Source organism: Chrysemys picta, chromosome 2 (genome assembly GCF_011386835.1).
Source record: "Chrysemys picta bellii isolate R12L10 chromosome 2, ASM1138683v2, whole genome shotgun sequence".
NCBI classification, from domain to species: Eukaryota; Metazoa; Chordata; order Testudines; family Emydidae; genus Chrysemys; species Chrysemys picta.
The window spans coordinates 16,299,482-16,314,874 of record NC_088792.1 but is presented as its reverse complement, the minus strand read 5'-3'; the positions used below and the strand labels follow the sequence as shown (position 1 = coordinate 16,314,874).

General features: G+C 41.5%; 1 protein-coding gene across 6 annotated transcripts in view; it reads right to left on the bottom strand.

Moving 5' to 3' along the window:
• LOC101946771 (sodium channel protein type 5 subunit alpha-like) overlaps positions 1 to 15,393 on the bottom strand; it is a 323,447-nt gene that overhangs the window by 76,560 nt on the left and 231,494 nt on the right. For all 6 annotated transcript variants that reach the window (XM_065582696.1, XM_065582695.1, XM_065582701.1 and 3 more), the window contains one exon: positions 11,743 to 11,863. In XM_065582696.1, the coding sequence (XP_065438768.1) occupies positions 11,743 to 11,863 (121 nt within the window). The remainder of the gene's footprint in view (positions 1 to 11,742; positions 11,864 to 15,393) is intronic.

Sequence of the window (15,393 nt, the reverse complement as noted above, 5' to 3'; positions counted from 1 at the left end):
GACGAGACGCGATAATTCAATCCCCAAGAGATAGTGTAGACCTAGCCTCAGGGAGGTGGATTACCTGCTGTGACGAGAGAACCTTCCTTTCAAATGTAGACAACCCTTTGACTCTCCGGGCCTCAGTTTCCTATCTGTAAAAGGGGGATAATAGTACTTTCCTACCTCAGAGGGGTGTTGTGAGGATAAATACATTGAAGATTGTGAAGCACTCAGATACTATAGAAAAGAAGGTCCATATAACTATCTAAAATAAAGTGTAACAGGTATGGCAATTTCCTGGACAAACCTTAGTGAATGTTAAGAGTATAGTAGTAGAAATATACACTGTCCACCTGACCAGTATAATGATAGTGACTGTGAAATACTAAGGGATCTAAGGGAAGTTAGAGAGGCCAGAAAACTCATTAATAATGTGTGACTTCAACTATCCTCTGTTGACTGGATAAATGTTGCCTCAGGGCATGACACAGAGATAACATTTCTAAACATCATAAATGACTGCTTCTTGGAGCAGCTAGTCCTGAAACCCACAAGGGGAAAGGCAATGCTTGATTTAGTCCTAAGTGGAGCACAGGATCTGGTCCAAGTGGTAGCTATAGCTGAATTGCTCCATAATAGTGACCACAATGTAATGAAATTTAGCATCCTTGTAGAGGGGGAAATACTAAAAAACAAAACAAAACAAAAACTATCACAGTGACATTTAACTTTAAAAAGGGGAACTACACAAGCATGAGGATGCTAGTTAGACAGAAAATAAAAATGGCAGTCACAAGGGTAAAATGCCTGTAAGCAGCATGGAGGCCACTTAAAAACCCCATAATAGAGATTCAGACTAAATATATACCCCAAATCAAAAAAGACAGTTGGAGAACCAAAAGAATACCACCATGACTAACCAGCAAAGTAGTGGAGGCTGTTAGAGGCAAAAAGGCATCATTTATAATTTGGAAGTCAAATCCTAATCAAGAAAATAGGAAGGAGCACAAACTCTGGCAAGTAAAATGTACAAGTATAATATGGCAGGCCAAGAAGCAACTAGCTAAAGATGAAAAAACTATCAATAAGAATTTTTTTAAGTACATCAGAAGCAGGAAGCCTGCCAAACAAGCAGAGCGGCCACTAGACGACAATGGTGTTCTAGGAGCACTCAAGAAAGACAAGACCAAGGCAGAGAAGCTAAATGAATTCTTTGCATCAGTCTTCACTGCAGAGGATATGGGGGAGATACCCACATCACAGCTATTCTCTTGTGGTGACAAATCTGAAGTACTGTCCCAAATTGATGTGTCAGTAGAAGAGGTTTTAAAACAAATTGATAAGTTAAACCGTAACAAGTAACCAGGATCATGGTATTCACCAGTATCAGGGGGTAGCCATGTTAGTCTGTATCTACAAAAACAACAAGGAGTCTGGTGGCACCTTAAAGACTAACAGATTTATTTGGGCATAAGCTTTCGTGGGTAAAAACCTCACTGCATCTGAAGAAGTGAGGTTTTTACCCACGAAAGCTTATGCCCAAATAAATCTGTTAGTCTTTAAGGTGCCACCAGACTCCTTGTTGGTATTCACCAGGAGCTCTGAAGGGACTCAGAAATGAAATTGCAGAACTGTAGTAACCTGTAACTGAAATCAGTCTCTATACCAGATGACTGAAAGGTAATTAATGTAACACGGAGTTTTAAACAGGACTCCAGAGGAGATTTTGGGAATTACAGGCTGGTAAGTCTAATGTACCGGGAAAACTGATATAAATGATTATAAAGGATAGAGTCATCATACACACAGAAAAACACAATTTGTTGGGCAAGAGTCAACACAGCTTTTGTAAAGGGATGTCATACCTCACCAATCTATGATAATTCTTTGAGGGAATCAACAAGCATGTGGATAAGGGTGATCCAGTCTACTGTACTTGGATTTTCAGAATGTCTTTGATAAAGTCCCTTATTAAAGGCTCTTATTAAAACTAAGGTCTGGTCTACAATACAGACCTATATCGGTATAACTGCATTGCTCAGGGGTGTAAAAAATCCATATCCCTGAGCAACGTACTTATCCCAGCCTAACACCCCATGTAGACAGTGCTATTTTGGCGGGAGAGCTTTTCCCACTGACATAGCTACTGCTTCTCAGGAAGGTGGATTAACTAAGATGATGGGAGAGCTCTCTTTCCTCAGCTTAGAGCATCTTCATTAAAGCACTACAGCGGTGCAGCTGCGCTGATGTGGCATTTTAAGTGTAAACGTGCCCTAGGTAGCCATGGGATGAGAGGGTAGGTTTTCTCATGGATTAGTAACTGGTTGAAAGATAGGAAACAACAAGTAGGAATAAATGGTCAGTTTTCATCAGTGGTGGGCAACCCCATGCGGCCCGTCAGGGTAATCCGCACGTGGGCCACAAGACAGATTGTTTACATTTGCACGGCTGCCCACAGCTCCCAGTGGCTGCAGTTTGCAGTTTTCATTATGGAGAGAGGTGAACAGCAGTGTCTCCTAAAAAGTTGAACTGAGACTAGTCCTGTTCAACATACTCAATGATTTGGAAAAGGGGGTGAACAGTGAAGTGGCAAAGTTTGCAGATGATACATTCTTCAAGATAGTTCAGTCCAAAGCAGACTGCAAGCGGTTACCGAGGGATCTCACAAAACTGGGTGACTGGCCAACAAAATGGCAGATGAAATTCAATGTTCATAAATGCAAAGTAATGCACATTGGAAAACATAATCCCAGCTATACATGCAAAATGATGGGGTCTAAATTAGCTGTTACCACCCAAGAAACAGATCACGGAGTCACGGTGGATAGTTTTCTGAAAACATCTGGTCAATGCACATTAGCAAACAAAAAGGCTAACGGTATGTTAGGAACTATTAGGAAAGGGAGAGAAAATTAGACAGAAAATATCATAATACTACTATATAAATCCATGGTGCAGCCACACCTTGAATACTGGGTCAAGTTCTGGTCACCCCACCTCAAAAAGGATATAGTGGTACTTGAAAAGGTTCAGAGAAGGGCAACAAGGATGGGGTAACAGGGGTGCTCTCTGCGCCCCGCTGGGTTCAGCCTCCTGGCCCTGCTCCCCAATGAGTCAGGACCACTTCAAGCTGGTGCAACACCCATGCTCTTTATTCCTGTGTCCAGTCCCCACCATCAAGCTCCAACTATTTACAGATTATTAGAGGTTTGGCCTAGCACAGGCCACAGTGGCAATGGGGTAGCAGGTTCCTGGCTCCTTCTGAGCCTACTGTTCCCTCCTGGTCTCCAGACCCCCCTCCCTCCCCCGTACTCACTTTCACCCAAGCTTTTAGCCCCTGTTAACGAGGCTGGCAGGTGCGGCCAGTTTCCAGGCCAGTCCTAGCTAGTGGCCCAGCCCCAACCCATTTCCCCTGATTGGTCTGGAGTGGCAGGAGCTGAGTAGGGCTTTCCCTACAGCGCCCTGCCACAGATAGTCAGTGGTATGGAGCAGCTTCCATACTAGGAGAAATGAAAAAGATTAGGGCTGTTCAGCTTAGAATAGAGACAACTGAGAGAGGATATGACAGAGGTCTATAAAATCATGAATGGTGTGGAAAAAGTGAAGAGAGAAGTGTATTTACCTTTTCACACAATATAAAAACCAAGGGTCACCCAATGAAATTAATGGGCAGCAGGTTAAATACAAACAAGAGGAAGTACTTTTTCACACAATGGACAACTAACCTGTGGAACGCATTGCTATGGGATGTAGTGATGGCCAAAAGTATAACTGAGTTAAAAAAAGAACTGGGTAAGTTGAGGTATGATCGATTTATCAATGGCTTTTAGCCAAGATTGTCAGGGATTCAACCTCATCATCGGAACATCCCTAAACCTCTGATTACTGGAAGCCAGAAGTGTAAACCAGAGGTGGATCACTCGAAAATTGCCCTGTTCTGTACACTTCTCAGGCATTGTTAGAGACAGAATACTGGGGAAGATGGACCAGGGTCTGACCCAGTAGGGCAGCTCTTCTGCTCTTATGTTAAGTAAGTTTAAGTATCTTATGAGCTCACTATATTAAAATGAAAATGTTTATGTATTGTTCTGGGATTGTATGTAACTTGTTTAGGAGACATGACTCATGTAAACCTTGGGAAATGTTATGAGTTCGAATGGATTCTTTTAAACAATGGGCTGACACAAGAGTGAACTCTTATTTAAGTAGGTTTCCCAGGAAATCTCTAGGTGGAGGGGTATGCAAATACCACTACTCCAATTAAGCAAGATCTCAACCTTTTAACCTTTGCAAGACCTTTTGTCTGCAGATCACCTGTTACATGGGGATAGATCAAAGACCTCAAAACTGTATAAAGAAGTAACTCACAGATTTGTGAATGTTCATGTTCTGAGCAAGAGGAGTGATGAACTGTTAAGCACAGGAAAACCCCTGGGTGGGATTTGGCCTCGGTTCACTGGCCAGAGCCCTTTTTGGATGGGGAGGGAGGGGAGTTTTTTGGTAAGATTATTAGCACAAGTGTAGGTTCTTTCATTGTTTTAAACATGTTTTCTTTGTAATACTTTTATCTCAAGAATAAATGTGCTTGCTTAGAAAGTTCTAAAAGTGTGACTGCTTAACTGTGGGCAACTACCCCGTTTACTATCTCTGAGAGAAAAAAAGGAAAGCAGGCAGGCTTAGGCAGTCTGACTTTGCTGGGGATTTCACAGTGTAGGCAGGAGGCTTTGCAGCCTGGAAATACCCGAGTCAAGAAGAAGAGAGACATGTGTTTTCCAAGAGAGGCAATGGCTGGGGAGTCAGAAACCTATGAACGGGTGTCTTTGCTGGACCATCCAAGGGAGAATACAGGTACAGTTGTCCTAAACTGAGACACAGACAACTATTGCCATCCTTCAACACACTGGCCTTTGCTAGCAATCTTGACAATCATCTGCTATGCCAGAAAGATTGGTGTAAATGGGAATGGACAAACCCATCTCTCTGGTTTAAAAGCTTGTTTCTTGCATCGTCAGGTTTGCCTTCAGTAGGAATTCATGACTGTGAGGAGCTGACCATAATTTACCTTGTCAACGATGATCCGCCAGCATCATGTCAATTAATTAGACTACTTAACATACAATAAGATTTCCTAGAGAAGACATGCCCTAGAAATTACTGTGGTTCTGAAAAGCAAGATACAGACCCCAATTTTGCTCCCAATATTGAAGACAAAGGAACTTTTGCTACTAAGTTCAATGGAAGCATGATCAGTCCCTAAGGTAATAAAATATGATATGCCAAATCCTTCAGTAGCTAAAAGATGGTGTAGGTTACTAACTTACATCTGAAGTGTAAAAGAAATGGTCAAACAAGACAATTCAGGCTATCTTGCAATGTTCTGGAATGCTGTGTTACTGCACATAGAAATGATAGTCATCAAGAGGTGGGAAGGAAAGGATGTACTTGGAAAGGGGGCAGGGTCAGCCATAAAAGGGACCTGCCGGGGCATGTCAATGGGGTAAGTTCCACTAAGGGAATCCTGCAGTGGGCAAGCAGCTGTGACGTGATTGCAGTACCCTCTTGACCATTTCAGCTTAAATTCCTCCCACCTCCAAATGTCTCCAGCACACAGAGCTCTGCACTAGCCCAGCCCAGACTATTCCTTGTATAGTTTCATTCTGGTATTTGGATCAATTCCAGGTCCAATTTTAAGAACATTACATTAATAAAATATTTTAAAAGAATTTAGTGTTGGTAAAAGATGCCAGTTTGAGGGTAAAGGAGACTAAAGTCCTCTACCTCTTTACAGATCAGGTATAGCTTGAGCAAAGGAAGGTTCCACCCCATCAATGTTTCATTCCTAAGCCTTGTTTGGGGGCAAAAGGCTAGTTCACTCTCCACAGCCATTCTATTCTTCTGGCTGACATTGCTAAAAGGGTGATTAGTGATGGCGATTTGTGTCATGTGAATATCTGTCCATTAGGAACACTAGGAACAAGATTAAGGGAAACATTTGCAAAAATGCCTTAATGCTGTAGAAGCCTATGTCTCAGTTTCAAAAGTGATTTAGGCACTTAGGTCTAGAATCACAAAGAGACTTAGGGGCCTAACTGACACTTTAGGCACTTAAATCCCAGATTTAGGCACCGTTAGTATTCATAAAACTCCCACGCACCTGCCACCTCACCCCGTAGACAGCTAAATAAAGTTTTTGCGGTAAAAGTTCCTGAGGCACCTACGTTCCTATCTCTGGGCATATACCCTGCTGCCTCATTGGTTTCTCATAGAGTAGTTTAAGCATGGAGTGGCAGAATCAGAACCTCAGAGAGGGCCAAATCCATTGCTAGTGTAAGGTAGTGCCTGTTATATCAATACAGTTGCACTGGTTTGTATAGTGGTGAATTTGGCCCAAGAACAATGGCTGTGTTTTCAATTCATATCTGAACAGTGCATGTAATTTCTGACTAAAAGAAGGACCTTTTCACCTGGGAACATTTCCAAATGCATCAGTCTAACATAATGTCATTTACCTTTTCCCTGCTTTTCATAACTACTGAGTTATTCCCTTCGTCCACTGTGGTCTCCTGTAGTGAAATCATAAATTACATAATGCTAAATTTGTGACCTGACAATAGCTTTCTTGTGAGCAGAGTGTGATGTATCCTATACATCAGACTTCTCTGCAGGTACAGGTAGAAGGCAGTGCTAGATTGTGAGAGAGAAAGCTCTTACTCACATGTCTGCAATAACGACAAATGAATTATGGAAAAGCAATACCAAATTTCCAGTGCAGCTTGTGTAAATATTCTCTGTTTTGCATTCAAGTTTTCCAATGTGCAAATCTCCTGTTAAGGGAACGAGAAACTCTGGATCTATCAGACCCAGTCTCACTACCTTTGTACATTCTGATACAAGTATCTTCATTAGAGTGAGCTTTATTATATTAATATATTACCTTAGAGGCTAAAACACAAGCATGAGGTTCACACTAAAAACTTGATTTGTAATGACACTGAGGCTTTCTGTAGACCCTTTGTCAAAAATCCACAGTTATTTAATACCCAGAAATACTTTTAAATACAAATACAGCAGTCAAAACTGCATCCGTTGGACTGGGATGCTGATTATCTGTTGTAAATAAAGAAAACATTAATTTCTTGCATGACCTGGCACAGAATAATCTGCACTTGAGTAATATTTGGTAGAATATATTTGGTTATTGATATATTTAAATTAAAGCCATTTTGTAGTTACCTTTTGGCATAAGGTCCTAATTACACTCACTTTTCAACCCAATAAAAGTTGACTATATTTGAGGAAGATGTTTGGGCTGCTGTAGAACACGTAAGGATGTACCAGTATTGATGCGATTCACTGATTCATAGATTTCAAGGTCGGAAGGGATCATTGTCATAATCTAATCGCATCTCAAGTACAACATAGGCCAGAGAACTCCCCCAAAGTATAAACTCCTATAGTCATATACTTAGAACTCTGCGATAACATATTTTTTCCAAGCAGCGTTGCTATGGGCCAGATTATGGCCAGTCCTGCGCATCTGTGCAGGAGAGGAGGTGGGGTACAAGGCACTCCCAGTTGTCTGCAGAGACCCACTATGTTCTCCCTCCCATGCATGTGGACAGGACTGGGGGGAGTCGTTGCTCAATAAATACACTGGCTAGCACAGCTGTACTAGCACATCCGGGGCTGTAGGCTGTGCCAGCCAGTGGCTGGCACAGGGTAATTTCCTCTCCACCCCCAAATCCAGGAAAAGTGTCTCTAAATCACAATCTGTGTCCCAATCTGCTCTTAGGATAATGCATACATGGGCTTGTTACAAAGCCACAATTTACCCATATGGTTCAGTGCAAATGGTTTTGCAGACTACGGATTCCCTCCACCCCTATTCCGTTCTTGGAGGGCATTTAAAAATAAAAGGTTGTGAATGTATCCATTTAATTTTGAATTGTTCCATCACATTTTAAACATGTTATAATAATAAGGCCTATGTGGGAAAAGCCAATTTCAGTAGCTGAGGAGATGTCTGACTTCAGCCCACTCTCAAATCTGGTGCTTTCCATCTGATTCAAAGTCAACTACTAACTTTTTCTCTCCCAGATTTAAGACTTCACCATAACACAAAGATTGTTGTGTGGAAGGCACCCAACAGTCAACTGAATGCAACCTATCCAGGTCTCTTTCTATTCTAGTTTCTTTGGACCTCTGGGCAATATTTGACACTGTTAATCACTGTATCCTGTTGGCATGTTCAGAGTTTTTTGTTGGCCTTGGCTTGGTTTTAATCATACTTGAAACATCATCTGGTGACAGTCTTGATGGGCCAGTTTAAGATTTGTGCTGCCGTGTTTTTCAGGGATGTATCTGAGGCCCCTTTTCTCTTTTGTATTTAAAAATTGCCACTAGCTGCAATTATTAGGGATTGTGACTTGAGTTTTCATTGCTATTCAGATGATATTCAGATTTATTTCACCTTGCCACTGAATTATCCAGCTATGATATCTACTCTAATTGTTTCTGAAACATCAGGTTGTGGATGTCATATACTTTCATGGAAGTTTATTATTTAAGCAAAACAAAATGGAGATATTGTTAGTTGGTACTAAGTGCTTGCTGAGCAAGGCATCCACTCCAGCAATTCCTCTGAAGATTTTTTTGAGCCTACTGCTAAGTTTAAAGAGTCGGTAGCTGGGAAATTTACATGTGAAGGTGCTCAAAGAGAAATTGCTCCCCTCTTAGACTTGGAGTAAGGAGAAAACTCGGACCAATGGTTCTCTTTGAATGACCTTCTCTGAGGCACAGAAGATAATGCAGCAGTTGCAATGCTGTTAGCAATGCAGAGAGAACACGTTCCAGTGGAAGTAACAGCACCATAATGTTGCAATGTATCTGGAGGAAAAAATGCCAAAATAGCTGGCACTGAGTGGATGCTGCTTTCACATTAACTGGCCGTAAGAATGGCCCACTGGCTGAAGAAAAAAAAATTAATTTTGGACTGAACCAAATTACAATTTTTTTGGTTTTCTTGATGAAACAAAACAGTTCAATTCTCCCTCTGCCTAATGAAGAGGAGGGATTTGAACTTGTGTCTGGCATGCTGAAGCTGAATGCCCCAACTTCTGAGCTGTAGGGTATTCTGCAGGGATCTTCTCTTGTTCAAATTTAAATAGTCATATCAAATTCACAGATAGTTTTGGTCAACATTCTACATTCATCTGCGGACAGCATATAGTGGTTTCACAACTGGCAAAGCCTGTCTCTCATCCTCTTCCAGTGCTGGTCCACAGAGCAGATAACAGCTTACTATTGCTACCAGTTACTGTGTTAGCTTAAGTGGCAGAGGTCTGTGTGGTGGATCTAAAGGTTCAAAACGAGCTGATGACCTGAGTGGAGCTATATGATTCCATATGAAAGGATTTCTGTTTTTTTTTTTTTTAAGAATTGTTAATGATATTGAGGGACAGTGCTCTCAGAATCAGGGTTGTGTAGTAAAGAGGTGGCTGTTTGTACATCCCTGCCTAATTTGTTGCAGATGTTAGAAGATGTATAGTTAATGAGGCTGGGAACTTCAGGAGGAGAAAGGATGGTGAAATATTAAATAATTACTAATTTACTGAATGAAGCAGGGGTCCGCTGGAAAAAATATTTTGTATAGTTATCTTTAGGGCCCTACCAAATTCACGGTCCATTTTGATGAATTTCATGGTCATAAGATTTTAAAAATAATAAATTTCATGATTTCAGCTATTTAAATCTGAAATTTCATGGTGTTATAATTGTAGGGATCCTGACCCAAAAACGAGTTGGGGGGAGGGGTCACAAGGTTGTTGTGGGGGGGGGGGGGTTGCAGTACTGCTACTCTTACTTCTGAGCTGCTCCTGGCGACGGCGCTGCCTTCAGAGCTGGGCAGCTGGAGAGTGGCGGCTGCTGGCGGGGATCCCAGCTTTGAAGGCAGAGACGCCACCAGCAGCAGCGCAGAAGTAAGTATGGCCTGGTATGGTATTGCCCCCCTTACTTCTGCGCTGCTGCCTGCAGAGCTGGGCCCTCAGTCAGCAACCGCCATTCTCCAGTCGCCCAGCTCTGAAGGCAACAGCGCAGAAGTAAGAGTGGCATAGTATGGTATTGCCAACCTTCTGTGCTGCTGCTGGTGGAGTGCTGCCTTCAGAACTGGGCCCCTGGCCAATGGATGCCACTCTCCAGCTACCCAGTTCTGAAGGCAGCACAGAAGTAAGGGTGGCAATACCATGACCCTGCTAAAATAACCTTCTGACCCCTCTGCAATTCTCTTTTGGGTCAGAATCCCCAATTTGAGAAATGCTGTTCCCCCCCTTTGAAATCTGCACAGTATAGGGTAAAAGCATACAAAAGACCAGTCTTCATGGAGGGAGACCAGATTTCACGGTCCATGGCGCGTTTTTCATGGCCATGAATTAGCTTCTAATTAAAGACTGTACCATGAACCTTAATTTTGGCACCCCTAACTTTTGAGTGCTTGATTTTGCAACTGTAATAATGTTCTTTTAATGTAGGATTTTTGTGTGCCATTATAATTGCAACTTTACAGTAAGCAATAGGGCTCACTGCTCACTCACTGCAATAAGAAGTCTATTATGAGAGAATGGAAACACCACATCTAATCTATTGTATTGACTGGAATAGCTGCAGCATAGTACATGCTATCTTCACTTAACTGCATTACTCTTTGACTATTGCTTTTAAGCAGAGCTGCCAAGAAAATATTTAGGTCCTAGAGACGTTTGTAAGCCCTGCAGGGCTCCCTTACCTCATTCAATCATCTCTCTCACACTCAGACACACATTTTTGCTGATTTCACATGCTCTCAAATATCCTGGGAATTATCCCTGTCTGATCCCATCTGAGCTGCCCTGTTTCGGAGTATAATACTCCTTGAATTTTCAAGGGAATATAACTCATTGATTAACTAAAATTCACCTAACTGTCTTTCCCCCACAAAGAACTAATGGAACTGTGGAATCTAATTGAAAAATCAATTGGAATAGAAACTCACTTTGAGAAGAAACCGCATTTGAGAGACATTTCCCTCAAGGATTTAGCTAAAGCTAAGGGCTCTCAATACAGTTGTTGTGCTTTATCCCTGCATTTCAGTGATGGGTGGAGTTTAAATTGGTAAAATGCTGGCATATTTTGATATTAAAGATGGATACATAAAAGCATTAGGGTACTATCTAATATAATTTACTTGAATGCCCTGTTTGTATCATACCATCTGTCAGATCAAAGTTAGTGAGCATGCTAATCTTAATGTCTTTTACAATACATTTTAGTTACTTTCAAACAACAGTAAGGAGCAGCCAGGAAAATAAATACAAATCAATCCCTGGGAATCATGAACTTTCTAGGTGGTATCTACTAACCCATTACCTTCCAGTGAGCTCAGATTAGTTCTGTACCAATTCTGAGCACACACACGTCTTTGAAGATACAAAGCCAGGTCAAAACAACTTCATAAAATAAGCTGCACAGCACAAAGTATGATGCAAAAAGCCTATCAAGCTAAAAGCTATGCAGCAATTTAGGCTTCCAGTCTTATCAGGCTTTAGAAATTCACAGACAAATGTTAACAAGTAACTGCTGCCTATTGCGTATGTGTGTGGAGCATAACAGTATCTGTGAAATGAAGTACATCAGTGAAATACTAATGCAAGTAGCCAGAACACCTTGGTGTTAATGTGGAGACATGTTTTACACTTTACAATCACAGTGAAGTAAGCAGGTCCTTACCTTCTGGAAAACAGTTCTCAGGTTCCATTAAATCATCAGCCAGCTCGGGGATCTGTTCCAGTAGCTCTGCAGAATTTCCCAAATCCACTGTGCTGCCTTCAGAGAGACTGATTTCATCAAGCTTGTGGGCAACAGGGGCAAAGATGAGGAAAACAAATTGATCAATTTTCCCTTAAGGAAGCTGCTGTGTTTTGAATTCAGCTGAACAATATCTCAGCAAAGAATTATAACAAAGGAAAAAACTGCCATGCATTGTATATAGCGTCCATCATCTGTGATAATAATTCTACCTGTTCCTCTGTGTGTTTATTGTCAGCCCATCACCATGTTATCTACAACAAAATTATTCATAAGATAAAACTTGAGAGGTATTATTTTAAAACTTTACCTATTCATTAAAATAAAGCTCTCTTTTGTAACATAATCATATCTTGAGATGTAGCATGGGAGAACCCCTAGCAATTTTTTTGTGGCATATGTCCTTTCCTCAGACCTCATGCACTGGAACAGAGCATGCGACCCTATTATGAGGAAATGTGGTCTAGTGGTGAAGGTACTTGATTAGAAGATCTGGTTTCATTCCTGGGTCTGGGACTTTCAGAAACTTGCCCAAGATGACACTGCCTCTCTCTACATATCAGTTCCTCATCTGTAAAATGGGTATATTAATCCCTTTTCCTGAAGCATCGCCTGTCTTGTCTGTTTAGATTATAAACTCTTAAGGGCAGAGTGTGTCATATGATGTGTTGTAATAGTGCCTGTCACAGTGGAGCTCCAATGCTGGCTAGGGTCTACTAGGCAATACAATAATACAAAACAATAACTGTCAGGAGGCATAGGTTATTCATTCAGTGACTCACTCTGTAATTTCTAATAAACCATTGAATTTATTTGAGCCTCAGTTTGTAATACTATTACGTCCATCCACAAGATGAGATAATAATACTTACCCATGCTTGTAAAATACTTTGAGATACTCAGGTGAAAGGTGGCATGTGTATGCAAAATATTTTTAATGAGGATGATGATGCAGTTAAAGAACAACTAAAACTTTAATACTTATTATTAATGTGAAAATGAGCCTTCTGCTTTCCAATGTACACAGTCCATGTAAAATCTACAGCCACATTAAAGCAGAAGCTAAAGTTATATTAAAGTGGACCAAATTGATCACTCCAGAAATGCTTACAAAGTGGGACGAAACCTATTCATCTGCAATTCATTACAACAACCCAGAGGTCTTGGACAGGGTTTACAATTCTCTGAATTCTCTGTGAAAAAGGGTTACAAATAATTAAAAAGCAGAAAAATATCATTTCAAGAGAGAGGGCAAAAATAAAGTTAATCACAGACTTAATTGGGCAAAGCTTCTAAAAATCCCTATTCAGAATGAAAATATGAGAGTGGCTCACTGTCTAGAGACTACCAAGACTAGATGAGAACAAGAATGAAAAAAAAGCTGGGCCAACTTTCAGCGCAGTCAGAACCAGTGGATACCCATTCACGAGGGATTTTATTTGGCCATTTACCAGTTGGGTTATAAACACAGCCAAACATGGATTGTTAAAACGCTTCCTAAGTTACATACACTACAAGACAACTTTATGATAAAAAAAAAGTAGAAACTCCAACTAGAAGAGAAACCATTTTGGATGTACTTCCTATCAGTAGAGAGAAAGTGTCAGATGGCGAGAACAGACTCAGTTTGGTACCAGGACCCAAAAATCAACATGCTTTTCTAAACATTTCAATATTGCCAAAATGGTATTTTTCATCAAAAAATCATTTTGATGAAAAATTCTGACTCGTCTAGCTAAAAGGAATAAGGTGGGAAAGATATTTTCTAGAGACAAAGTAACATTTGATGAAGGAGATGTCATTAATGACAACTCAAATATGATGAAGATAATTATCTCCTTTTCAAAATCTATGTTCAACATGAAAAATAACAAAAGTCTGGCCTAGTAAGAAGTGAGGAAGATCATGTAAAAATAATATATGTTAAAGTGCAAGTAAAGACAAACTGAGAACATCTGAATATACATGAATCTGCAGGTTCAGACAATATACATTCTAGGGGACAAAGGGAATTGACAAAATTAACATACCACTGACAATCATTACTGAACATTCATGGAAAAGTGGGAAGAGACCAGAAGACTACACACCAGCAAATATAGTCCTGCACTTTGAAGAAAGGAAAGGAGAATGATCCCGGCAATTGCTATTCATTAAGTCTTTGTTTGTAGATCTTTATTAAAGTAATGGAATAAATATTAAGAGAACAAAATCAGTAAACTCCTAGGGGATAATGGAACTATGGACTGTAGATAGATTTATAAAGGCTTAAGGGTGGATTCTCTAGACCATCAAGGCCACTGTGCACCACAGCATGGTAAAATGGCTTTGGGCAGGGGAATTCTCTTTACTGGCATACCGCTGGGATAGCTGTCACCTCCTATGCCAGCTGCCCTGGCATAAGGAGAAAGAGAGGGCATGTCAGGGGCAGGGCATGAATGGAGGAGATTTGCCAGAACAGAACTCTGCTATGCCAGATCTTCCACTGGTGTAAGGTCTCCCCTAAAGGCCACTAGAGATATATCTACATTGGAATAAAAGACCTGTGGCACGGCCGTGGGTCAGTTGACTTTGGCTGGCAGGACTTGGGCTGTGGGGCTAAAAATGGCTGTGTAGATGTTCAGGCTCTCGGGCTCGAGCCTGAGCTCTGGGATCCCATGAGCGGGGAGGATCCTAGAGTCCAGGCTCCTGCCAGAGCCCAAACAACTACACAGCAGTTTTACAGCCCTGCAGCCAGAGTCTCATGAGCCTGCGTCAGCTAAGGCAACTGCTCAGGGCACTGTGGTCAAGGGGCACCATAGTCAAGAGACAAGGAATGGGGCAAGTCTGGGGTGGGAGGCCACGGAAGGAAGCTCAGGGCAATTTGAGGGGGAGCCCGGGAGGCAGTGGGCCCAGGGAACAGGGAGAGATGACCTGGGGTGGGGGGGTGGGGGCTGGGGCAGGCAGCAGGAATCAGGGGTGGTGGGTGGGTAGCCCAGGGAGGCAGCAGCGGCTGGGGTGCCAAAATGCAAGTTCTTCCAGGGTGTCAGGATGCCCAACTCCCATTGAAAGTTGATGGGTATCCTGAAATCCCCGTCTTATTTCACAAAATTAGGGGATGGCAGGAAAATGGCAGATACAACACATGAATCTTAGTAAAACATCTGATTCAGTGTCACACGAAAGTCTACTCTTAACATTAATTCTAATTACCTTGAATTCAACCACTGTCAAATTAATTGACAGATATCTGAAGGACCATAAACATAAGATAGTGACAAACGGCAACTAGGAAAGAGGAGGTATATAGTGGTTTACTCCAGGGATCAGTGTTAGGTCCAGTCTTATCTTTGTGAATGATGTAGAAGAGGGACTGAACAGTAAAATTACTAGATTATATTAAACTGGGAGGAGTGGTGACCTGCAGCAAGGACAGAGGAAGAGAGATTAGAAACATTGATGGAAAATGAGGGCTGGTCTTGGAAAAGTACAAACCAGTACATCCAGGGAAAAGATAACTGAAGCACAGACATTCAGTGGAAAGGAGAAACATGGACCCCTGTGACTCCAAGACACACCTGCAGTAACAGCGGA